At 37.9% G+C, this 26,783-nt stretch overlaps 1 protein-coding gene across 25 annotated transcripts in view; it reads right to left on the bottom strand.

The window, feature by feature from the left end:
• The window catches only part of celf2 (cugbp, Elav-like family member 2), a 182,173-nt gene that overhangs the window by 7,628 nt on the left and 147,762 nt on the right, over positions 1-26,783 (bottom strand). For 5 of the 25 annotated variants that reach the window (XM_051107446.1, XM_051107440.1, XM_051107442.1 and 2 more), the window contains 7 exons: positions 23,415-23,494; positions 15,663-15,884; positions 12,747-12,810; positions 7,421-7,555; positions 6,384-6,509; positions 1,502-1,699; positions 941-1,084 (listed from right to left, as the gene is read on the bottom strand). In XM_051107446.1, coding sequence (XP_050963403.1) covers positions 941-1,084; positions 1,502-1,699; positions 6,384-6,509; positions 7,421-7,555; positions 12,747-12,810; positions 15,663-15,884; positions 23,415-23,494 — 969 coding nt within the window. The remainder of the gene's footprint in view (positions 1-940; positions 1,085-1,501; positions 1,700-6,383; positions 6,510-7,420; positions 7,556-12,746; positions 12,811-15,662; positions 15,885-23,414; positions 23,495-26,783) is intronic. The other 20 variants (XM_051107464.1, XM_051107466.1, XM_051107444.1 and 17 more) reach the window with 19 other exon arrangements.

Below are 26,783 nucleotides of genomic sequence, written 5' to 3'. Positions count from 1 at the left end.
ACAGTCCTAATATAAATATTTAAATACAATAGCATTAATATGACAGCAAAATAGTCACTATTATTTAGTATTGTTAAAAATATGATGTTTGATGTAGTCTAATGACTAGTTTAATGTCAAATTGAATATGTCTACATACTGTAAGTTATAACCGAATAACCGTACAGTCAAATCGATTAATTGCGATTAGTTAATTGCATCCAATAAAAGTTTGTTTTTACATAGTATACTGTATGTGTGTGTACTGGATATATAATTACACACACATACATGTATATATTATACACTGTACACACACATCTATTACGTAAACACAAACTTTTATTTTGGATGTGATTAATCACAATTAATCAATTTGACAGCACTAATATAAATATTTAAATATAATTGCATTAATATGGTGGCAAAAAAAAAAAAAAGATTATTAAAAAAAGATGTTTGATTTTCATGCAGTCTACTGAGCAGTTTAATGTCAAATTAAATATGTCTACATATTGTAAGCCATAAGTTACTCCTAAATTCTGTGTTGTTTTTCCACACGAGTGTCTGTATGTCAGTTTATACAGAAGCACTTGCTCAGATTGGTCTGTTTGTCCATAAAGATTTAAATGTAAAGTAGCAGGGCAGTCAAATCGATTAATTGCAATTAATCGCATCCGAAATAAAAGTTTGTGTTTACATAATATACTGTAGGTGTGTGTACTGTATAAATAAATACACGCACATACATGTATATATTATACACAGTACACACACGTATTACATAAACACAAACTTTATTTTAGATGCGATTAATCGCGATTAATCGACTTGACAGCCACAATATAAAATGGCATGAATATGACATTAATATGTCAAAGCCGTATATGAATAACTTTTACTCTTTTACTCTTAAATTCTGTGTTGTCTTTCGCATGAGTGTTTAAATGTCAGTTCATACCGAAGCATTTGCTCAGATTGGTCTGTTTGTCGATAAAGACTTTGGCAGACACCACGTTTCCGAAAGGCATGAACATCTGTAGGATGTCCTGGTCCCCAAACTCCTGTGGCAGGTGGTAGATGAACAGGTTGGCTCCTTCAGGTCCTGTTTCGCACACACAAAACATGCATTTGTCCACGTTTAGAGAAGAAACCACAACTGCGATGATGCGTTAAAGGATCTTAAGGACAATATACGAAAATATAGACACTGTTTCAAATTGAAACTGTCATTATATTTAATATATTGAAAAAAACTGCACCGTGCTCCAAAACTGATTTGGTTATGGATGTATATTAATGACAAAAACATTTACAAGAAGCTGCACTTCTAAAGACAAAAAAGTTCCTACTTTGGAACACATTCACTGCATAATTATTCAACCATGTTACATTGTAGCCTCATAAATGCAAACTTTTTTTTTTTTTTTTTTTTTTTTTTAATTTTGACATTGATATACCTCCATATTCACTGTGCTATTTAAATGAAGTTAAGCTAAATGTCCAGTGTGTGTATCCATACCCTCTTTCTGGCTGCCCGCAGCGCTCTGTTGCTGCAGTAGGGACTGGCTGTAGAGGGTGGGCAGGGCGGCAGCCGCGTACTGTTGGATCCCTGAGTAGGCCTGTGTGAGAGCGTCCATGGGCCCGGCCGACCCGTTACTCAGGCCCGTGCTGCCCAGCCCGCCGTTCAGAGCTGCCATACCTGAGAGCATGTGAGCAACTTTACATAAAACCCAACAATAAAGAAAAAAGAAGTGCTCTTACTCGTTAGCATTTGGACTCAGGGTGTGTTTCTACAACAAAGCACAACACGACACGCACAAAAACAGACAAAAGACGAAAACCCAACAACAAAAGTAAAACAGTAAACGTATACAGCAGAATCACAAACGTCACGCTGGACATCACATCATAAACGGCACCCACTCACACACATATACACACAAACACAAGATAGAGAAGATACATAATATACTGACCGGTGTATGCAAATGAGGAGCGCGGCCTACACATGCACACTAATGTCACAATAGCAGCACGAAACGATCACCACGGCGACCCTCAGACACACAGAAACATCTGACCAATCACCTTTTTAACCTCACACAGCGGAAATCTACATCTAATTATCTCATTATTCGTGTCAGCGATCTCAGCTGTATTAAAGGGGTTGTGGGGAAAACATTAAAGTCATCTAATAAAATACAAATGCATCCTTGGATGCATTAAAGGCAGAACCCCTGACTGCTAAAACAGATGCATATGTGCTTCAGGGAGTAACTCCTGTAAACATATGAGCGGCATAAGCACAGTCTATGCGAATGTATATGTAAACACACACAAATTACTGTTCAAAGGTCTGGGGCTGTTAAGATTAAACGGTTTTGAAAAAGCCTGTATTCAGCATCCCTCCTGAAAAGAATTATATAATCATAATTAAATTACTTTAAATATAATTATTGAATATTATCATTATTGATTTCCTATACACTGCCTTTACTTTCAGTGGTAACAAACCTCGGTACTTAAAGGGATAGTTCACCCAAAAATGAAAATGCTGTCAGTAAAGACCTTCATTCATCTTTGGAAGGCAAATTGAGATATTTTTGATGAAATCCGAGAGCTTTCTGACCCTGCATAGACACGGCTGAACCATATGGACTATTTTAATGATGACCTTACTGCCTTTCTGGGCCTTCTGGGTAGTTGTGTTGCTGTCTATGCAGGGTCAGAAAGCTCAGATTTCATCAAAAATATCTTAATTTGTGTTCAGAAGATGAATTAAGGTCTTACAGGTTTGGAACGACATAAGGGTGAGTAATTAATGACAGAATATTCATTTTTTGGAGGAACTATTCCTTTAAGCGGGGGTGATAGAGTTCAAATCCTTGTCATTAAATGGATATTAGTTTATCAATGTGATTATCATATAATCTGTCAATTATTTCTTCAATTAACTGATTAACCGGATCTTGTTCAAAACTCTCCTTGTGCAAATGATGGTCTATATAATGCATGAGATACATTATTACAGTATAGAGTTAATTAAACAATTAAACTAGAGAATCCATTGTGGCAACGCATATACGAAATGTAAAACAACACATCAAATCGTGCTACCGTAGAAGCAGTTGTGTTCATGTACTGTGTACAGAATATGTTTTATGTCTTAGTCAGTGTGAGTGTGTGTGTGTGTGTGTTTATAAAGACTGATTCATGAGTATTTACTGACTGGCCTTTTGGCTTGACGGCCTGGAAACAATAAATGATGAGCGAAGTGCTTGGATGGCCAGCTCCCTCATTTATCCAGCAATAATTACAATACTGACCTTTTATATTCAATTACACTATACAGCCTCTTAAATGAGCACTGGGAGTGAGAGAGAGAGAGTCATTTGAATGAATTTAAATTGGAGGCGTTCTGTTAGAGAGAGCTTGATTTATAAAACTAGAAACCTGGCTGAAAGGTCACTGGTGGAGATAGAGATTTTGCCCGCGTGCCGACACACTGACATATACACATGCACAGGCCGCGGTGATCTTTAGCTCGTCTATTCATACTAATTACATTCTGCAACGCCCATTAGGTACATTCTATTATAAGATGAGTAGTTCTGGCCTTGAATGCTGATTTGTCAATACAGCATTCCAGTCGTGCTAAAATACACAATGTGGTAACAGCTATAATGCCGAACATCTGTTTAGCAGCTACTGGTGTAAATCACTCCTACCACAGAAACCAACTATTAACCCTGAAAGATTGTCATTTCAAACCCATTGTCCAAACACAAATGAAGATTTTTTGTTTTTTTGAATCATGAATCATCAATTTGGTAAAAGCAAGCTCAAACGCCCTTGAGACAAACAAATACGGCTAAGCTTCTGCTTACTATATTTGATGAACTCTTTTTGTATGTGCATTGAATGATATTTCTTTGAGAATACATCTGTTCATTAAATAAAATTAACATATTTCTTTAAAATGCTTGGATTAAACTCTTATGGATTACTTTTAAGTTGTTTATGTTGATACTGAAGTGCAGTGTTTTGGAGGGATGGACTGTCAAAAGAGAGACTGAAATCTTCCAGGTTTCATTAAAAATACATTTGTGTTTTAAACTAAAATCTTGTGGGTTTAGAATGACATGAGGCCAAAGTCAGAAACTAACGAGGGTTTGTGGCAAAAATGCCACCAAAATGAACAAAAATGCCACATAAATTCCAGACAAAGGGGTAAATATTTCCCCAGCACAATTAAACAATGTTTTGCAGTGATTAAAATAAAATTTGTGAAAATTAATAAAAAGTGTAAATTCACGGAAGCTAAAAATGCACCAATCAGAGGCACTTAGATTAGTCAGTGCTGAAAACGCACCGATCAGAGGCACTTAGATTAGTCAGCGTTGAAAACTCACCAGAGGCATTTAGATTGGTCAGCGCTGAAAACGTGCCAATCAGAGGCATATATTAGATTAGTCAGACTCAGCACCGAAAACACACCAATCAGAAGCACTTAGATTAGTCAGCACTGAAAACACGCCAATCAGAGGCAACTTAGATTATTTCATGCTGAAAATGTGCCAATCAGAGGTGTTTAGATTAGTCAGCTCTGAAAAAGGGGCCAATCAGAGGCATAGATTAGATTAGTCAGCACTGAAAATGCACCAATCAAAATTGCTTTATTTAGTCAGCACCAAAAACGCTTCAATCAGTGGCGTAGATTAGCCTCTAAGCATTCCAACGTTCCACCCGTGGGACGTTATGCATTGAGTTAAATTTGACAGGAACGCTAAGGGGTTAGATTAGTCAGTGCCGAAAACACACCAATCAGAGGCGATTAGATTAGTCAGTGCTGAAAACACACCAATCGGAGTCGCTTAGATTAGTCAGCGCAGAAAACGCACCAGAGGCACTTAGATTGGTCAGCAATGAAAATACACCAATTAGAGGCACTTAGATTAAAGTCAGCATTGAAAATGCACCAATCAGAGGTGCTTAGATTACATTAGCACTGAAAATGAGCCAATTAGAGGCGCTTAGATAGTCAGCACAGAAAATGCAACAAACAGAAGCATTTAGATTCGTCAGCGCTAAAAATGCGGTAAATAGAGGACCTTAGATTAGAATAGTCAACTCTGAAAACGCACCAATCAGAGGCGCTCGGATTAGTCTGACCTGAAAACGCACCAATCAGAGCCGTTTAGATAGTCAGTGGCGAAAAAGCCAGAGCTGTGTTGAGTTTGCACACTCGCAAATTCCCTCAGCATAAACAACACAGAGCAGATAAAATGTAAATAAAATATTAATATTGCAGCTTCAGTGTTCAGAGTTTTTGCATAAGACTAGATTAACGTTGTGGACCAGCATGTTTGTCTGTGAAGCCAGAATGTGACGTGCCCGAAATGCAGACACTAAACACAAAACATTTATATATTATATTCTATATTCATATTAATAATCATTATTACAATATAAAGAGCAATAATCTATAAAAATGATTTCTGTCATAATATAGCAGCCCTATGAGCTTCTGTTTTTAGATACAATTTTAAACAGGCAACAGTTTATTGAGAACAATTTGAAATATTTTGACTAATTAAAGTAATTGGATAAATTTAAGTATTTAACATTAAAGTCAAAAAAAGATAAAACTAATAAAGTGATTTTAAAAACAGACCTTACAAATGTAAAAAAAAAAAAAATGCTTTTTGAAATCAATTCCAGGGTGCAAATATTGTCCCTTAATGGAAAAGTTCATTTCTAACCCTGCGTGAGGGTGATTAAATAGTGATAAAATTTACATTTTTTGGCTACAGTATCCCTTAAAAATTACCATTCTGGGTGAACCAGGAGTGAACTATCCCTTTATTAGATATTAGACTAAAATATTAGACTAAAATCATTCAAACCCCATGTGCCTAAGTAAAACAGACATGTATACACAACACACACACACACGCACACACAATAGCGACAAAACACGTCTATAGAAACACCCAGAGCAATGATTTAGCGGTGTGTTAGCATGTCTGAATGTGTGGAGATGTGGCCGATTGGTGCAAACACACTCATGACTACAAGAGATGAGCTACATTTGTTCCGACTTAGCAAATGGATTTGATCTGATCTGATTTGATTCAATAACGAGGCATTTTACAAATTACACACACACAGTTTCAATATATCAGCAGGACTCAGTGTGAGAAATTCACTTAACAAATTCTGGCTGAAGCCCAGAGAGATGCCCTTGCTTTAGCTGGTGGAAGTTTACAGTAAATCGATTAAAAAACATTCACTATGTGTGTGTTTGAAAGACAGCAGGCATCTCTATGAGCAGTGGGAGGCTGGTATGAGGTGATGTTGTATGGATTGGGATGGAAAGGCCGATGGACGGTAGTACTCACTGTTGACGCTACCTGCTAGTGCATTTATGTTATTGAGGCCCACGGTGGCCCCGGCCAGACCCTGCAGTGTCCCCAGAGAACCCAGGGAACCCATCGCACCCGCGCTGGAGTTAGCCGTGGAACCTGCTGTGGGGAAAGACAGACAGAGCAGGAAGGAGAGACAGGTGGAGAAATGGAAGAGAGAAAAAGAGAGATGTTTGAACGTACACATACATTCGCAGATGATACTGAAATGGTTAAAGATACACATAAAAGCTTTGGTGGAGGTACACAGAGGGAAGGATGCATGGATTGATTGATTCACTGATAGATGCTGTCAAAACTTGTGATTCAATATATGCAAATTTTATATACTATTGTAATAGCATAGAATATCATCAAGGAACTAGAAATTAATGGAATTTGTTTGCTATATGATGCAGTCCTAATAAAGTGGATAAGATCGATGGATGCATGCATCGTACTTATTAATCCCTAAAGGGAATCGGTTAAAATTGCAGAAAATTTACCAGATAGAGACATCAACAACAATGAAGATTACTGCAATCATGAACATGATGACAAAGACAATGTTTTCAGAAAAGAGCAATAAGATAAAAACAAAAGAACTCCGAAGCATATAAAAGCTTTTCCCTCTGCTTCATTTGCATTTATGCAAGTTTGAAAGAAACTGTCGAGTTTCAAAGCAATACAAAGAGATGCTAATCTAACCAGAGAACCACGTGTCACACTTATAAGTGTATTCTGATTTCACATTTCTTCTTTTCCTAAATGAGTGGGAGCACGGTTTAAGCCAAATAGCACAACTGCTAAATGCCACACATACAGACACACTCTTCCAAACACAATGATGGTCATGATGATGATGAACGTGAACCATGATGGACGGTATCAAGGAACACACATAAACACAACATGAAAACTCGAAGGACATCAAAGAGTGAACTCTACTACAACAAATGAACGGACAACGACGCTATGGTGGAAATGATACCGATACCGAAGATGACAATGATGATGGGACGGCCTCTGGTTACCTGGGCTGGCCAGGGCTCCCAGGGACCCTGTGCTGGAGGTCAGGGCGCTAGCGGTGGACGGGCTGGCCGAGCTCTGTGCTGCAGCCGCTGCTGCTGCTAGAGTGGCCAGATTCTGCAACTGCAGAGCATTCATACCTGAAGAAAGAGAAAGCGTCAATGTGTGTTTTGCCGATGTTAAACTAAAGGACTCACATGTGCTACAGAATGCTCTACACGAGCAGGTCTTTGTGAACAAGAGTTAGTAGAGGCCTTTCGTTCAGAAGATCCGATTCTATGAGTGAGCTCGGGTGCATCTACTCCAAAGGCGACTCTAGATTTGCGTGTTTGGGGCACGGCTACATGCAGTGGCCATGACGCCAACACACTGCGGGAAGTGGCTCGCAGCCAAGAAGGACAGAGATTGGAAGTGGTACAACAGGAAAATGCACAGCATGTGTCGTATATACACGTAAAATGTATATACTCAACACTATGAGGACGCACACACAGAGAAAAAAAAAAAAAAAAATGCACAAGAGACACACAAAACTTCAGAATTACAGTATTTGGATTGTTGAGGAATTATAGGCCCTGTCCCAAATGCCAAGCTCCTACAAGTCCACAATTTGGTGACCAGTGCCCTATGATGGTCTGGTGGTCATCCCAAGTGTTGGCTCGATGAAAGTGTGCAAGCCCATTTGCCAAATGAAAAAGTATCATGGACTTCACAGACAACTTGAAAGACGACAAGTACACATCAGTGTTTGTCAACTGAGACTGAAAGCAAAGACTCAAATTCAGGATCCGAAGCCATCTGGAAAAAAATGGCTTTGTTTTTCCAGCCTTATCCCTTTAGACTGCACTAGCGTGTAATTTGGATTGGTCAGACAGTGCTCTGGGGACGCCACGGTTGTCTGCCCTCCCGATCCACCGAGCAAGCAAGAGAAGTGCATTAAGAGTCTAATTAGCACATCACAGAAGGTGATTAGAGACAGGAAATCTACCTCTAATTGCAAAACAAAGCCCAGGTCAAGACATAAGAGCAGAGCCGATTCCATAATGTGTTACAGATCTTGAACAGCAGGTTTAAAATCAGCATGAAATGGCTCTTAAGACCTACTCCACTTCCGTAATGTGGCATTTACGAAAGAAACTGAATATTCAACAAGAAAGAGAAAGGAAAAAGTTGGGCAGGACTTGCAAAAAGTGGTTCAATCAGGGGAGTTGCCTCCTCAAAATATTGGACGAGAAAACTATTGTAGTACAACAATGCCAATAACATTAAAAAGTGTATAAATCAGTCATTTTTCTAAAGCGACGCCAACAGCGACGCCAGCAGGTAAAGATACAGTGCGTCTCTACCGCCTCCCCTGAGCCCGTTGAGTTTTAACAGACCCCCTAATGAGTGCAGAGGTAACTGAGAATAAATGGGGGAGATCACGTGAGAGGACGCAATGCCTCCATCGCGATATGACTGGATATGATTGGTTATGTTCGGCTGTGACTGGTTCATACGATAAATCCCGCCTCTTGTGTTCGTGCACATTCAGTCTGAATCAGTCTGAACAAACAATATAACCGGGAACCCATAAACTAAAGCAGTTTTAGTTATACATTATGAAGAAATGTTATGAAGGCAAACATTTGTAATTCTTTTGAGTAACTGTTCACAATAAGGAATGTTAAAGGTCGATTATAAATAGGTCATTTCTGACTGCATGGCGCAAGACTTCAACCCTGAATAGTATATAATATAAAAGAAGCTAGAAAAAGCTTTCATTGGATGAGAAAGTGCAGTGTTGGGAGGTCAAAAAGGGAGGTTACGACAGAAATGGACTCTGAAATTGAGGGCTTTGTGACCGCCTTTGTGCTTCTGAATAAAGCGGAAAAGGAACCATTTTGAGTTTTTGGCACTCAAGTGTAAAAAAATGGGCATTGAGTATTTGGCACAATGTGAGTTCTGTGGTTGAGAAGGGCACTTCTGCTAGTGTGTGAGAGAGATCGAGAAAAAGAGAGATCCATCCATGCAGTATGTTCACACTCTCCGTGCACTGAGCGGAGAGAGAGGTGTCAAGAAAGAGGTGATGCTGGCTCTCGCTGAATGTTCATCATGTGTAATGGAGCTCCTTATGGCTCGTAACTCCACCCACAGCACAGACACAGCAGATGTCAGCTGTATATATCGTCTGCCAATCATAGATGGTTGCCAGGCGACAGATGGAGGGGCCCAAAGATCTCACAATTCAGCCGAGAAAAGCCTTCAAATCCTGTTGAGTTTGAGAGCTCCTGTCGATTCGCACTTCAAGTAGTGTCTCAAACAGACTGATATGTTTATCTGGTCATATTGAGCAGGTTTTTGGCTTGGGTTTATGCAATGGTCTACTTTGAAGTTTTTACATTTACTTGTTGTTCCACTTGAACAGACAGTAGAAAGGGACAAAAAAGTATAGTGGGAGAGATGAGGGACGAGGCAGATTGGATTTAAACCAATCTTTTGCTCAAGCTTCATAGCTCAACATGTCAGCATGCCAGGAGTGTACAACCCTGCACCTGGTGGGTCAATGTCCTGCAGAGTTTACCCTCAACCTGCTTCAACACACTTGCCTAGACGTTTCTATTTGGTTCAGGTGTGTCTGCAGTGGTCTGTCTTATAGGGTGTGTTTTTTAGCTACTGGCGTTCCCCAAGTATTAGGATTGGGCCCACTCTGGTTTTGCACTGAACTAAATATTTAGGTATAATAAATGCATTCACACCAATTAATTGTGTTTAATTACGATTAGAGTTAAACTCTGCAGGATAGTGGTCTATCTAATAGGGCAAGTTTTTTAGCTACTGGTGTTCCTCAAGTATTAGGATTGGACTCGCTATAGTTTTCCATTAAACTAAATACTTAAGTGTAAACAAATGCATCCATACCAATTAATTGTGTTTAATTAGGATTAGAGCTAAACTCTGCAGGATAGTGGTCTAGCTGCAGTGGTCTATCTTATAGGGTGTGTTTTTTAGCTACTGGTGTTCCTCAAGTATTAGGATTGGGCCCACTCTAGTTTTGCATTAAACAAAATATGTGTGTAATTAATGCATTCATGCCAATGAATTGTGTTTAATTAGGATTAGAGCTAAACTCTGCAGGACAGTGGTCTATCTGCAATGGTCTATCATGTAGGGTAAGTTTTTTGGCTACTGGCGTTCCCCAAGTATCAGGATTGGGCCCGCTTAAGTTTTGCATTAAACAGAATATTTAGGTGTAATTAATGCGTTCTTACCAATTAATTGTGTTTAATTAGGATTAGAGCTAAACTCTGCAGGACAGTGGTCTATCTGCAATGGTCTATCATGTAGGGTGTGTTTTTTGGCTACTGGCGTTCCCCAAGTATCAGGATTGGGCCCGCTTAAGTTTTGCATTAAACAGAATATTTAGGTGTAATTAATGCGTTCTTACCAATTAATTGTGTTTAATTAGGATTAGAGATAAACTCTGCAGGATAGTGGTCTATCTTATAGGGCAAGTTTTTTTATCTACTGGTGTTCCTCAAGTATTAGGATTGGGCCCGCTCTAGTTTTGCAACAAACAAAATATTTAGGTGTAATAAATGCATTTATACCAATTAATTGTGTTTTGATTAGGATTAGAGCTAAACTCTGCATCCAGGAGCAGGGTTGGACACCCCTGATGTATGCCAAGGCCATGGCTACTTTATACTTGTAAGCCAAAGAATTTGGCTCATTTGTGCAAATTCAAATCTATCAAACCAAGACGTGTCGCACCACGTTTAGCATCAACATAGTCAAACGTCATTGGTTTCTGTTCCACAAAAGAAATAAGTCAAAAACATTTAAAACAGCTCTTGAGCAAATGACAGAATTTTCATTTCTGGTTGAATGGTTCCTTTAATCCAGCACTGACACTTTGCTGTATATAATCTGTATGTATAATAACAAACTACTTTGTCCATCATGCTTGACCAACTGCCATTCATTTCTGCAAATAAACCAGTTCGATTAAAAGTCTAAACTAAGCTGTTTTGGAAGAATATATTGCGTTAAAAAATGAGGTCCAGAAAATTCAATTGTTATGGTAATGTGGGAATTTCTCGCTCTTTAATTGCGTGGTGGCAGCTGCTGCTGGTTTGGCTCGATGTGAACTTCATTCTCGCTGAGAGGCTGTCACAGATGTACCACTGAACTTAAACGAGAGCTTCCAGAACTCTTCATAATGGTAAACAAAAACACCACAGTCCTGTTCACCCTCTCCACAAGAGCCTACATTAATGAGGAAGCCACTCTCTGGTGTGCAAAACTGTTGTCAGGGGGGGAAGGCTTTAGGAGATAAAGGCACTCATCCTACACACACTGTAAGCCATTTTGGATGCTAATACGTTCTCTTTCTTTCATCCTTAGCAGCTGCAATTAGGCAAGAGCGCGTGCTATAAATATTTCACTTTCCTTGAAGGCCTGGCAGCTTGATAAACAGACCACAATTAAGACCTGACAAGAACAGAGACGCACACTGGGAATGTAACGCACAAGACAGCAAAAAAACACTGAAAATGGAAAAAAGAAGGAAAGTGAGCAAAGAGGAACTTTCATTTTTTTTGTTGCATCTAGCGATGTCGGAGGCATAAAAACTGTCAAAGAGAGAACAACATGCACCTGTCTAACAGCCGGAGTAAGCAGGAGCTCATTGGCAGATGTTGTAAAACACTAATCATATTCCAGAGCGCTAAACCAAGTCAGCATGAAGATAGAATAACACATCATGTTGCTTCGACGAGGAATCCATCTTGTGTTGCTGAATTCTCTGTGGGTTTCTGCTGAATTTGACAGTATTCGTGGCATGAACAAACTGTGATAAGTGGCCTATTTGGATAAGGGTACTCTCATTTTTCCTCTTCTTTGAGAATTGCTAAAGTGAAAATGTAGAAAGCTGAAGACATCTGAGAGTTGATGGGGCATATCATCATGATTTGGTCTCTCATAAGCCTCACAGAGCTCAGGCAAGAAGATGTGATTGGATAATGAGACAAACTCCTCTTCCAAGAAACAAAACGTGTTTGATGCACATCGGAACAGGCGGAAAAAGAATGGCTTTTATGTGATCAATCAAGTCTCAGTTCATCATCAAATTCTGACAAACACACACCCACTTACAAACATTACAAAGTGTCCAGGTGTGCTACACATTGTATAAAGCCAAGAACTCTGATGATCCTGGATCTGCAACCATTGGGTTTTTAATGCAATCCATAGCTGGGTTGAATGGTTTAGTAGGGGGGGATGGAAGTTTAGTTGAGGAGTTACAATGGGGCTAGTTGGGTTAACACAGATCTGAGATCAATATCTCACCTGCCATTTGTTGAATACCACTGAACGCTCCTAGGTTACTGGAGGAGGTTGCTTGTTGGAGCAACTGGGAGAAAGAGAGAAAAAAACACAATTAATGTATAATCACTATTATGTATTGGCTTATTTATGGTGATGGATATATAAGGATAATGTTTGAAGGAGCTAGTGTTAGCTAAATATACAGCAGATGAAACATTGTGGTTTGTTTCCATGTTCCATGTTGTCTGGAGTGACACTATAGAGCAGTCTGTCAACAGTAAAGCAACACAAAAGCCTTTATCTGTTATAGCGAGTTTTTAGCCACTGGTGTTCCTCAAGTATTAGGATTTGGCCCGCTCTAGTTTTGCATTTACCAAAATATGTAAGTGTAATAAGTCCAATCCTACAACTAAAAGTTACCAACAAAACGGCTTGTGGCATGGCACATTATTGCAATGCTGGCTAGGACAAAAACTGTTAGAAAGGTTATCAAGCTAAATAAATTCATACCAATCTGGTCTCATGACGAAAACATACCTGTGGGAACTTTTTCGCGAGATGCAAAATACGTACAAATAAGTGATTTAAATAACTGAAAATACTTTAAAAATTAAACCAAAACTGCCAGTAGGTGGCGGCAAGTCACTGATTTAATTACTGAATTATTCATTCATTTGATTCGTTCAAACAGCTGATTCATTCTGGAATAAAGCAAGTAACTGTCTTTATGAATGGGAAATTGAATCATTGACTCACTAGATTCATTTAAAAATGCCAATCTTTCATAAACAAAACACCACTGTTAGAGATGCGCAGCGGCTCAGTTGTGACTAGTTTCAAACTATTTTTGATGACAAAATAGAGCAAAATCAGTTAATAGTGTTATAGTCAGACAGTGTAGGTCACTTAATTTTAACTTCTTGTTTATTTAACTGTTGTATTAAATCAATATCTCATTTACAAACTTCCTTAAAAATATTAAAAGTTGTCACTCATCTTAGTTCATTATAATCAATGAAGTACTGCATAATGAATCTATTATTTAAACTCTCTCTACACTTTGTTTATGAAAGGATTCGTGAAATATGAAATATGATAAATTACCCAAAGTTGATAAAACAGATAGAAACCTTTGACGCTCCCCTCAGCGCAAACACAAATATGCTGGTGCTCCTAATTATTTTTTAATAGTCACACACAGTAGTTTTCAGTCGCAAATGCCTTGTTTCTGTTGGTAACTGCAGTGATATGTACTTATTGGTACGTATTTCGCATCTCGCAGAAAAGTTCCCACAGGTACGTTTTCGCCATGAGGCCAGGTTGATTAATACAGTCAAGAAATAATGATAACTATGGACTCTGTGGTTTCTTAAAACACTAATGTGTGATAAACCATGTAAAATATTTAGAGGAACAAAATCCTAAAAGACTTGAGGACCACTTCAAGGTATTAGCCTCAGACATCGTTGCCAGTGAAAACTGTCATGCTAAGAGTCGCCCGTCAGTTCTGCTGGCAGTGTGTTGCTGTCCTGGGCAGTTTCTGCACATGAAAGGGTAGAGGAAAGCAGACTCTAAATGACTCTAGAGGATTAGGATGACATTGAACTATACCCCTCAGACTGCTTAAAAGCTGAACGTAACCTCGAAATGACAGGGAAGTGAAAACAGGCGGAAAAAGGCAGAAAAAGGAGAAGCGGAATGGTGGGAGAGATGGCCCTGTCCCAATGCTCTTGCATAGTCCTTTAATCCTCACCCACTGTCCTCATGGACTAAACGCAAGTAAATGTCACCACCATGTTGTATCCTCTTTATATTTAGGAGGATGAAGACGGGTGAAAGCGAAACAGGGAATTTATGCATTGTCCTCATCCCAATCCAATTACACAACAGAACCCAAGCCGGGTTCTGGAAGTAAAAATCTCTTTCATTCAGAGAATAAGATATTTAGTAATATCGCATAAACCTTTTAAGACAGACCTACCATGATTGTTAAAGCCCAGTATATGTTCCTATATTTAAATTTACAGATAATATACTCACCCCCTTGTCATCCAAGATGTTCATGTCTCTATTTCTTCAGTCGTAAAGAAATTATGTTTTCGACATACCCTAACTGTCTAGAGCCAGAATACACAGAGTTCAGGCAGAGCAAGACAAGACGAGCGTTTGAGATTAAAAAGTATTTAAACTGTATTTTTTTAATGAAAATAACCAATCGTGACGCTAGATAAGATCCTTCTTTCTCAGCTGGGATCGTTTACAATCACATTTGGGATCGTTTGAAGCCGCATTTAAACTGCATTTTGGAAGTTCAAACTCGGGGCACCATAGCAGTCCATTATATGGAGAAAAATCCTGAAATGTTGTCCTCAAAAAATAATTTCTTTACAACTGAAGAAATAAAGACATGAATATCTTGGATGACAAGGGGGTAAGTACATTATCTGTAAACTTTTGTTCTGGAAGTGAACTTCTTTATGTTTTTTGGGTATTATCAAAGAGGAAATTGTTAATTGTCATTTTTGTTTTCTTTGCATACAAAAAAGTATTCTTCAGTAGCTTCATAAAATTACGGTTGAACTACTGATGTTACCTTTCTGGACCTTGAACGTGGTAGTTGTGCTGCTGTCTATGCAGGGTCAAAAAGCTTTTGGATTTCATCAGAAATATCTTAATTTGTGTTCCAAAGACGAACAAAGGTCTTACAGGTTTGGAATGACATGAGGGTGAGTAATTAAAGACAGAATTTCCATTTTAAGAGCCACCGTCCTAACGGTTCTAAATGGCAGCGCCACCTTTCACAATTGAGTATGGGGACTGGTTTCGATCAAGGCGCGATCGAAGTTCAACAGATGAGAGATTTGGAAAGGGTTAAGGCTGGCTCAGAGAGAGCAAGAGAGGTGGGGGCGGGGCAGGTGGGCGGAGACAGTGACTGACTGCGGCGGCTGCGCTGGCTGTGCTGCTGGTGGGCGTGGCTGCGTGGGTGTGTCCTCTTACTGCCAGATACTGCGGGGTGAGGCCAGTCAGGCCGGTCAGGCTGCCCCAGGCAGACGCGCTGTTCAACTGCTGCATCTGCTGCGCCAACTGCTGCTGCAGCCGCCGCTGTTCCTTATCCTTCTGCGTGTCGGCAAACTTGACCACCATGGGGGAGGAGCAGCCCTGTGTGGACAGATTGAAAGAGAGAGGAGGAAAGTGGAAGAGGGAGAGGGGTAAAAAAAAGCTAAATATCTAGAAGAGCAATGATCTTGTGCAGTGGTACTGCATAAACCGATAATGGCACACAAACACACACACAACCGCTGGAGCGACGGGAGTTCTTGGTGAAATGAGAGTTCTGTGCTGTGCTGCTGATTTTATTTCCCAGGAAAGCGATTTCCTGCTTTATAAAACTATTTCATCATCTGTCTGAGAGAGCGAGCGAGATCTCCCACCCCACAGCCCTCACTGCACCCTACAGACCTGCCGCATTTCTGCTAATCTCTGGCGCGTTCTGTCTCTCTCTCGCCGACGAAAGCAAACAAACCTAAACATCATGGGGCTGACCCGTGTTGCCCGTTTAACTAAAGTCCTGAGGGTTAGAAAACACTGAGGGAAGGGTGTGTGTGCATAGCAAGTGATGGGTTCGTTTTTGAAGGGGTTATGCAACCAAAATCTAATATGTGACCCAGGAACCAGTCATAAGTAGCATCTGTATATTTGTAGCAATAGCCAAAAATACACTGTATGGTGCAAAATTATGCCAAAAATCATTAGGATATTAAATAAAGATCATGTTCCATGAAGATATTTAGTACATTTCCTACCGTGAATGTATTAAATCTTATTTTTTGATTAGTAACATGCATTGCTAAGAACATCTGCACAATTCAAAGGCAATTGTCGCAGCAGTTTGAATTTTTTCCACTCTCAGATTCCAGATTTTAGTTGTTCTCTGCCAAATATTGTCCTATCTCAAAATATATCAAAGGAAAGCTTTTTTATTCAGCTTTCAGATGATTTATAAATCTCAATTTTAAAAAAAATTTACCCTTCTGACTGGTTTTGTTGTCCAGGGTCACATATTTCCTCATGATCTACTTAAAGTAAACAGTTTTTTTTTTCTTCACAAAGGCTGAGCAAAATTTTGACTACAAAAATCTCTATTGTACTCCATTCACTCAAAAGGAGTATTATGCATAAAGACAGTGACAACATAGTCATTAAGACATTTTTCATTTTTGGCATTGTGACGATGAGAATTAAGCACATTCTCCCCCAAATTCCTATTACCATAATTAATCTTTTTAAATTATTTATCTATTTTTATGTTGTAATCCCTATTATTGTCATTGTTGATTCTCATTAGATTTTAATTACTGCAATACAACAATTAATTCTAACACAATACTTAAATGTATCCATTTTATTCTCAATGGTGATTCTAATTAGACTCCAATTACTATAACGCAATAATTTATTGTAATATAAAATTTGCATAAATTGAAGACAGAACAAACAAATCAGTTAAAGTGATAATTCACTCAAAAATTAAAATTCTATCATTAATTACTTATTTATACTGTCATTTATGTACCACATGTTGTTCCAAACCCGTAAGACCTTCGCACATCTTCGGAACACAAATTAAGATATTTTTTATGAAACCCGAGAGCTTTCTGACCCTGCATAGACAGCAACACAACTGACACGTTCAAGGCCTAGAAAGGTAGTAAGGACATTGTTAAAATAGTGCATGTGACATCAGTTGTTCAACCTTAATTCTATAAAGCTACGGGTCAGAAAGCTCTTGGATTTCCGAAGATAAATCTTACATATTTGGAATGACATGAGGGTGAGTAATTAATGACAGAATCTTCATTTTTGGGTGAACTATCCCTTTAATTTAAATGGTAACAAGAAGTGGGGTAAGGAAATGTGTTTAATGAACTAGGATGAAATCTGAGCTGGGCATGAGATTCAACCAAAGACACTTTGACTGCTTTGTGTAAGGAACAGATCAAAATGTAACTTGCACGAAGTTGAGCAAAAGATAACAGAATTTTCTCCTTCTCTGACGCAAACACATAAGCGCGCACGTTGCAGAAGACAGACTTTGTGAATGGTGTTCAGTGCGAACATTCAGCAACACCATTACATGTATTAATATCAAAGCTGTTCCTCAGGCAACGGCAGCTAACGCAGGGCAGCCATATGGAACCACAAGAGGACGAAAGATTGAGACGAGTGCTTCAAGGCAATTATTCTACATCTCTGTCTCTTGTCTCTAGCTTACAGGTGCTGATTCACTCTGATAAATCGCTCTGCCGCTTTTATTGTGCTCTCTCTGAACTGCAAACCACAGTCTTGACAAAAAAAGATGAAAGATCACAGACCCTCTAGAATGCAAGTGTGTGTGAGAGAGAACGTTTTTTGGAGGTGTAGCGCCTCACATCCACCCGGAGCGTTCTGCGGTGTTCCTTCCATTCGGAGAGCTGATTTTCTTATTTCTGCTCTCAGACGGAGAGGAGGTAAAAATAAAACTTGTAAGGGGGGGAAGATGAGATTTAACTCAAGCTGTCAATCGAGTGGTGCCATCGCCGAGTGAACATCTCAAGAGACCTAAAAATCTCATTACTCACTGGCTCGGTCTCAGTCTTTCTCTCCTACACACACACACATGCTCTCTACAGGCTTTGACTAATGTGAATGAAGTAGAATGAAGCTAAAATGTTAGATAAAGTTAACACTGTTAAAATCGGTAACACTTGACTTTGGTTAATCTCACAAAAACATGCCCAGTTCACATTTCCCCCTTAAATGAACAGAAGGGAAAAAAAACTTAAAATGAGTCAAATTAGTGCATTTTAGTAGATCCCCTGTGTTCTTTATCCCCTTGGTTTATTTTTTTTTCATTATGGTAATAAGAAGTGGTAAGAAGTTTTTTTTTTTTTTTTTTTTTTTTTTTTTACACGATTCAAAAAAATATTTTTTCTTCATAGTCTGGGATAAAATCCTTTAGTTTTATTTTTTTTATTTTTAAGGATAGATTGAGTGTTTAAGTTCATCTCTTGAGTTCTTGTTTTATTTAATTATTTACTTAACAAATTTATACATTTATTTTTTATTATGGTAATAATAATTGGGGTAAACAAATGTGTTTAATAAACTTTTTTGTTTCAAAAGAAAAAACCTTTTATTCGTTCTTTTAGTCTGGAATGAAATCCTTTAGATTTTTTTTAAGGAGTGTTTTAGTTGATCCCTTTGGTTCTTGTTTTTTTGTTCTTGTTGTTTTTATTTATTTATTTATTTATGTATATATTTATTATATTTATTTTCCCCATTCATTATTGTAGTAAGAAATGGAGTAAGTAAATGTGTTTATTAACCTTCATTCTTTCTTTTTAGTCTGGGAGTCTGGGATAAAATCCTTTAGACTTTTTTAAGGGATAAATTGTGTGTTTTAGTTGATCCTTTGGGTTCTTGTTTTATGTTTTGTTTTTTCTTCTTCTTTTTTTTTTTTTTTTTTTTTTTTTTTGTGTGTGTGTGTGTTAGTTATACAAGTATAGAAGTAATACATTTTATAAATAAAGAAATGTAAAGTTGTAAGCAACAGAATAAAATAAATAAATAAAATGAAAATAAAACAAATAAATAAATTTGAATAAAATAATACACTTTACGCATTGAATTAATCATAGATTTTTCCTCTATACAGAAGGTTCAAACGCTCAGTGATGCTCCAGAAGGAAAAATGATGCATTAAGAGCCAGGGGTGTAAACTTTTGAACAGAACGAAGAAGTGTACTTTTTTTTTTATTTTGCCTAAATATCATATTTGTTTTAATTTAGTACTGCCCTTCGGAAGCTACAGAAGATACCTACATGTTTCCCAGAAGACAAAATAAGTTAAATTTACCCTGATCTTCAAATTTCAAAAGTTTTCACCCCCCGGCTCTTAATGCATTGTGTTTCGTTCTAAAGCATCAGTGAGCGTTTGAACCTTCTGTAATAGTTGCACATGAGTCCCTCAGTTGTCCTCAGTGTGAAAGGGTTCAAATACACAAAAATGCTAAAAAAACAATTGTTGGGACCTGAAGGATTTTTCTGAAGAACAGCGGGCAGTTTAACTGTTCAGGACAAACAAGGGACTCATTAACAACTAAACTAAACCAAAAAAAACAAACAAACAAACAAACAAAAAGAAGCTGTGGATCATTCAGGTAACAACAAAGTATTAACAATCAAGTGTATGTAAACTTTTGAATGGGGACATTTTTATAAATTCAATTTTTGTCTTTAGTGGACTATATGTAAATATCTTTTATGTGAAATATCTTATTCAGGTCAGTACTAAATAAAAAATGCCATGCATTTTGTATGATCCCTCTTATTTTGGTAAAATAATTAACATTTCGTAGATTCTGCAAGGTGTATGTAAACTTTTGACCTCAACTGTATATATATATATATATATATATATATATATATATTCTTTTTTAATATTTTGTCATATTTTAGTGAGATTTATGATCTGGGCTGCCATGTACACACCCCCATAAAGTAAAATACAGGTGTAAACGAGCGTGCATCTGTGGAGAGACACACATACACACACGCCACAAAAACACAGTAACGCCATCACAGAGATAAAAAGAGACAAACATATCAAACGAGATGAATGTCCAGGGAGACTACTGCAAACAACAGCACTGAAAACAACCCTTTGAGACGAAACTAAAGGAGCAAGGCCACTCGCAACTGTGCGCGAGTATCCAGGCGCATGCATGACCACCCTCTGTCATATCCGTTTTCATTAAGTCATGACATTCAGAAAGGCCACAAATTCCTCGGTGGGAGGGGTTGGCGGAGAGATGGCCGAAAACAAACAACAACCCGACACAATTTACTCACTCTCATCTAAAGCGGATAATTACTTTCCCTATGCAAAAAAGACGTGGCTTACGGGGGGGAAAAAACGCCTATTTGGACACATACTGTGCGAAAGGCGCCCTGAAGCGAATCGTGGATCGTTTATACATGGTCAGCTGGATGAAGGATGAATATATTTGTAAATTTAGCCATGAATTCGAAATTACAGACCTTCAGAGGCATGACAAAACAGCTTAAATCCATTAGTGTCAGTGATTTCTGATTGGTTAATGGGTGGTCTTTAAAATCAGGCGTCGGTGGTAAAAATCGAGCGTATGCAAGGGTTAACATGCGAGAGAGTGGTGACATGCATGCGCAAACCCGAAGTCGCACACACACAGGCGAATAGTTAGGGCCCTGTATTAGACAGCTGTCAGCACCCTCTGATTTGGTGTGTCAGAGCTTTGACATTTTGACAGGCACTGAGACGGACTGCTAAACTCTGAGAGCAGCACGCCGGCATTCTACAGGGCAATCACAATGCGAGGGCCCGTCGGAGGTCTGTTATTAAAGCGTCTGTGACATCGTCACCGTTAGACCCGTCTGCTAATGGCAGACTGGTTGCGTGGTGGGTGCGGGGGGTCCTTCTTAGTTTGACCCGTTTGGCCAGGGGTGGTTTTGGCAACGCCTGACAGTAATAACAGGGAGCGAAGAGCCACTTAATATGGTGTTGAAAGTTCTGCAGGAAAGTGAGTGACTGAGGGAAAATTCTGTTTAAAAAAAGTTTCATCTTGTTTCAACTTAGAACTTCATAGGGAAAATATTAGAATCTGTACAATGTGTAATAATACTGGCCGCCAATTCAAACAGAAAGAGAGAGAGAAAGACAGAGAGAGCAAGAGAGGCTCTGTTCTTAAATCTAGTGAGCTAAGCATCTTAAGTAAACTTAACATTAGCATATTGTTAAGATAACAGCCATTTTCTAAGCAGAGAATCCAGAACATAATACAATGGTAAATGTGGACACATTAGCATTCTGCTAAGCTAACAACAACACTTTTATAAGAAGTCTCAGGTGCAATTTTGTGGCCAACAAAAGGTCTATTGTCCATTATCAATCAATAATTTACCAAGGTTTTACTACAAATGAACTCTAAAAAACATGGTTACCATAGTTAAACCATGGTAACTACAAATTATTCATGGTTTTGCTACACTAACCATAGTTTAACCATGGTATTTGTAGTAAAACTACAAATTAACCATGGTTTTGCTATACTAATCATATAGTTTAACCATGGTATTTGTTGTAAGACTGTGGCTATACAAATGGTAATTAATATGACTAAAAAAACATGGTTACTACACTTTTACTATAGTAAAACCAAAGTTAATTTTTGTAAGGCAGCAGCTAAGTTCCCTTATGAAAATTACCTTGGTGAAAAAACCAGCATATGCTGGTTAGGTAGGTTTTGATGCTGGTTTAAGCTGGTCCTTTGCTGGTTTATGCTGGTTTTAGCTGGTCCTTTGCTGGTTTTTGCTGGTCATGTTGCTGGTCAAGGACCAGCATGAACCAGCAAAGGACCAGCTTAAACCAGCATCAAAACCTACCTACCAGCATAAGCTGGTTTTTTCACCAGGGTAACTATGGTTTCACTACAAATAAACCCCAAAAACATGTTTACTATAGTTAAACCTTGATAACTACAAATTAACCATGGTTTTGCTACACTAACCATATAGTTTAACCTTGGTATTTGTAGTAAGACTGTAGCTATACAAATGGTAATAAATATGCTTAAAAACATGGTTAACACACTTTTACTATAGTAAAACCATGGTTAATTTTCATAATCAACTAGTTCAGTTCCAAACTAAGGAGCTTTATAGTGGTTAACGTCAAATTTGTACGTTCAAAGTTTAACAAACCGGAATTTGATGCGATACCCAGACTCAACTTACATTTGACTATCATTTTTACATTAGCATGCTAAGCTAACAGCACAAACTAACGAACAAAACAAAAAAACACAAAAACTGGGTAAAATAGTACATTTTAATTAGGACCGTTTATATAGATACTTTGTGGTACTGAATCAAATATTTTTGTATCAACATCATATCTTTCAACATTTTGCTGACTTGTACATTAGCGTGATGCTAATTAAGCTAACAGCACAACGCTAATGAACAAAACAAAAACAAAAAACAAAAACTAAGTAAAATTGTTCATTTAATCAGACAGAACTATTTATTTAGATACTTAGTGGTACTGAATGAAATATTTTCGTATCATTTTTGCTTACTCCAACAAGTAAGCAAAAATGGTTGCTTTTAATTAGACATAACTATTTTTATTAATGCTATGTGATGAATTATATTTAGAACAGACATTTCTTACTGCATTGTACGCCATCCCTTATGAAAATTAACCATGGTTTTACTACAAATAAAACCAAAAACAATACATACTACAAATTAACCATGGTTTTGTTATTCTAACCATAGTTTAAGCATGGTATTTGTAGTATAACCCTGGTTTTACAAATGGTAATCAATACACTAAAAAAACATGGTTACTACACTTTTGGTTCATTTTCGTAAGTGATCTTGGAAGGATTTTTTCACTGAGTTTGACACAATGCATTATGAAATTGTCGTCTTCTCAGAAAGTTAAGGACGACTATTAGAAATCATCTTTTGGAACAACTTTTGCAGCAGGACTGCACCCTACATAGGCAGCTCACTATGTTTTGGAACAGAGCAGAGATAGAGAGAGGAAGAGTGAGACTGAGAGAGAGAGAGAGAGAGAGAGAGAGAGAGAAGACAAGGGTACAGTACCTCCATGGTTTGAGACTGATGCATGGCTTTGATTGCATTCTGTGCCATAGCCCTGGTAGAAAACGTGACAAACGCACATCCTGCAGGAGGGAGGGGAGGGACGTGGGTGGGAGGGAGGAGAGGAGAGGAAGGAGGAGAGACGAGAGAGAAACAAAACAAGACAAAAGGGTTGGACAGGTTGTTATAAAGCCAAAAAACAAAGATCGTACAAAGAACACAGCAGACAACAGTGCTATACAGTTGCTAGAATAGAACAATCAACATTCAACATTCAGCTTCAGATAAACATTCAACATTCAACATCTCAAAATACACACTCAACAAAATGTCAGCAATGGAATCAGTTCTTTAGTTTTGTTCGGTGTGATGACTTGGAAACTACAGTATGGGGTTAGAGTGTGTGGCTAGTTTCATCACACACACAAACACACACACACTGTAGTGTGACTGTAATAGTTAATACCAATTCCAGTGAAATTTCACAATTCTCAGTTTCAATTTTGAAACCACAACAAAAACTAACATGATAACTCACCATTATTTATTTAAAAACTTAAGCACTAATATAAATAATACATTAAAAATTTAAACTTGAAAGTTCTGTTAGGTTTCATTGAAAAAATGCTGTCATTTGTTTATCGAAGATGAACGAAAGTCTGAAAGACAAAAGTTTGAGTAAATGATGGCAGTTTTCATTGCTTTTAAACTAAAACAATGATTAAAATAAATTAAAATGAATTAAATTAAAACATAGCTCACCTAAAAATAAAAAAAATACCTCATGATTTACTCACCTTCAAGCCATCCTAGGTGTATCTGACTTTCTTCTTTCAGATGAATACAATCTGAGTTATAATAAAAAATATCCTGGCTCTTCCAAGCTTTATAATGGCAGTGAATGGGTGTTGAGACTTTGAAGCCCAAAAAAGTGCATCCACCCATCATAAAAAGTACTCCGCATGACTCCAGGTGTTAATAAAGACCTTCTGAGTGTAATCGATGCATTTGTGTAAGAAAATTATCCATATTTAAAGCTTTATAAACCATAATCTAGCATCCGCTAACTATCACACGCATGTTCATGAGAGAGTGGTGTTGCAGCGGATGACATATATGTAGCATTCACATCAGAAGGCCTTTATTTACCCCTTGGAGCCATGTGAATCTCTTTTTATGATGGATGGATGCACTTTATTTTATTTTAAAATCTCAACAGCCATTCACTGCCATTATAAAGTTTGGAAGACCCAAGACATTTTTTTAATATAACTCCAATTGTATTTTTCTGAAAGAAGAAAGTCATTAGACCTAGGATGGTTTGAGGTTGAGTAAATGATGGGGTAATTTTAATTTTTTGGATGATCTGTTTCTTTAACTCTTCAAATTATTAATGCAAAAGGCAAACAAAGAAACAAATCAAGAGCAGTGAGTGATTTTCTCTTTTTTTCCCCTTATCATTATTACTGTTTAGTAATATTAGCAAAACAGTGGCACATCTCATAAGCTTTACAGAATTTAAACTGCAAGGCACAATATTTTCATCCAAAAGTATTTTAATACTAACTTCACGCTGAAGTATCTGTATTATTGATATCCCCACCAACCCTGATTCATTAATATTCCGTCTGTTCATAAATATGTACAAACACACCCAATTTCTTGCTTTTTAAACAACTGTAATCAAGGCGAACAATCCCTGGAGGGGGAAAAGTGTGCGTTTCGGGAGAGCTTGCAATGGCATCTGGGACAAGAAGTCTTGGAACCGAAGCGATGCAAGCGGGAGCCAGAAGAACAGGCCATATGGAGGCATGCTGGGGGAAAACGCAGCCCTGTTTGAAGAGCTCTACTCTACTGTGCAGTCCAGCACATTTATACATATGGAGGACACACACATGCTCGCATGCATGGACAGTCTAGTTAATGGGTTAACTACTTCTCACACGTCTACATAAGCGGATACGCTGAGATAGGAGGGAAAGAATGGAGGAGAGGAAAGAACAAAAGACTTGGCGTCCTGGCTTTTCGTAAATGGCTCCTTTTAAATTTGGAAACTCTATTTACAATGTGATGTGTGTCCAAGTGTTGTTGGCCAGGATAACATGGACATGCTGGGCAATTTCATATTACTATCTCTCTTTTCTTACTGTGGCATTCTCAAGCTGCCATAGAGGATGATGGGAAATGGAGTTTTCACACAACCTGTAAGATCTTAAACTGGCTTTATCGTTATTTGTCATCCACGGTACATGATTTGCGTACAAAATACAGTACAATCAACATTCATAATTACATATGATAAGCACCACCATATTTCCACCTTGATTCTTTAAGAAAATCTTAAATGTCCCATTAGAAATGAGTACATAGTTGTTGTTCATCTTATAAATGGTCAATGACATTCAAAAATAAATAAAACATAAAATGAAATAATCCAGTTGCACACTTAAGAAGTTCTTAGAGTTGACTTTTATATGTCATGTGTCACATGGTGTAACGTGGTGTAACGTGGTGTAACCAAGTAACATAACATTTTTCCTATATTAATCATTGAAAAAAGGTAAACACTATTTCTTTTACAAATACCAACACTAATCAAAATTCACAAATATTATTTTTGTTTTTGGGGAGTCGCACCAAATGACATTTCACAATATGAACTAACCATGTTCTGTCATAAAAGGTCAAATAATTTATATTTTTATATTTAATTATAATTTGATGTTCTAACATTTAATGCATTTAATATTTAAAAAAAAAAAAAAAATTACATTTAGAAATGAAAAGACGCCCCACACAGAAGAAATGTATTCACTGCATATTTAGTAATGTATTTCTAACTAAAATCAAATGAATGCAAAAAAAGGAGCATCATATCATTTTACTTGACTTAAAGTCAGCAATAATTCCACCCTGCAATGCGGAGTTACGACCACACGGTTGCGCTATATATCTGCTGGCACCGTCTACCTGCTCAGGCGGCCATACCTTTCTTCTCTCTTTCTCATTAGCATCTTTCTCTTCACTATCGGTCTGATACAACCTCCTTTCTGTCTTCAGAGCGGGTGAATGTGGCCCCGGCGAACCGGAGCATCGCCACGAGTGAAAGCGAATGAAAGGCTGTTTATTTTTAGAGTTGTTTAATTAGCCTCATCATTAAAGCAGTTTTGGACACTCTGAGGGTGATATTTGTGGGCACTGGCAGGGTGCGAAACTCTGGAGAAAGCGTCTCGTGGGGGAGAAACGCGGAAAAAACTTTCTCTTTCAACTCTCGAAGTCCTCGTTTTTGCTGACCTGCGACTGCACAGTTCGTTCACGGTTCGAACCAACTATGATCTGTTGAGAGAAGAAGCTGTTAACGAGGAGACCGAA

Source organism: Labeo rohita, chromosome 4 (genome assembly GCF_022985175.1).
Source record: "Labeo rohita strain BAU-BD-2019 chromosome 4, IGBB_LRoh.1.0, whole genome shotgun sequence".
In the NCBI taxonomy this organism is placed as follows: Eukaryota; Metazoa; Chordata; class Actinopteri; order Cypriniformes; family Cyprinidae; genus Labeo; species Labeo rohita.
The sequence above is the reverse complement of the archived record's forward strand: the minus strand, read 5'-3'. Positions and strand labels throughout refer to the sequence as shown.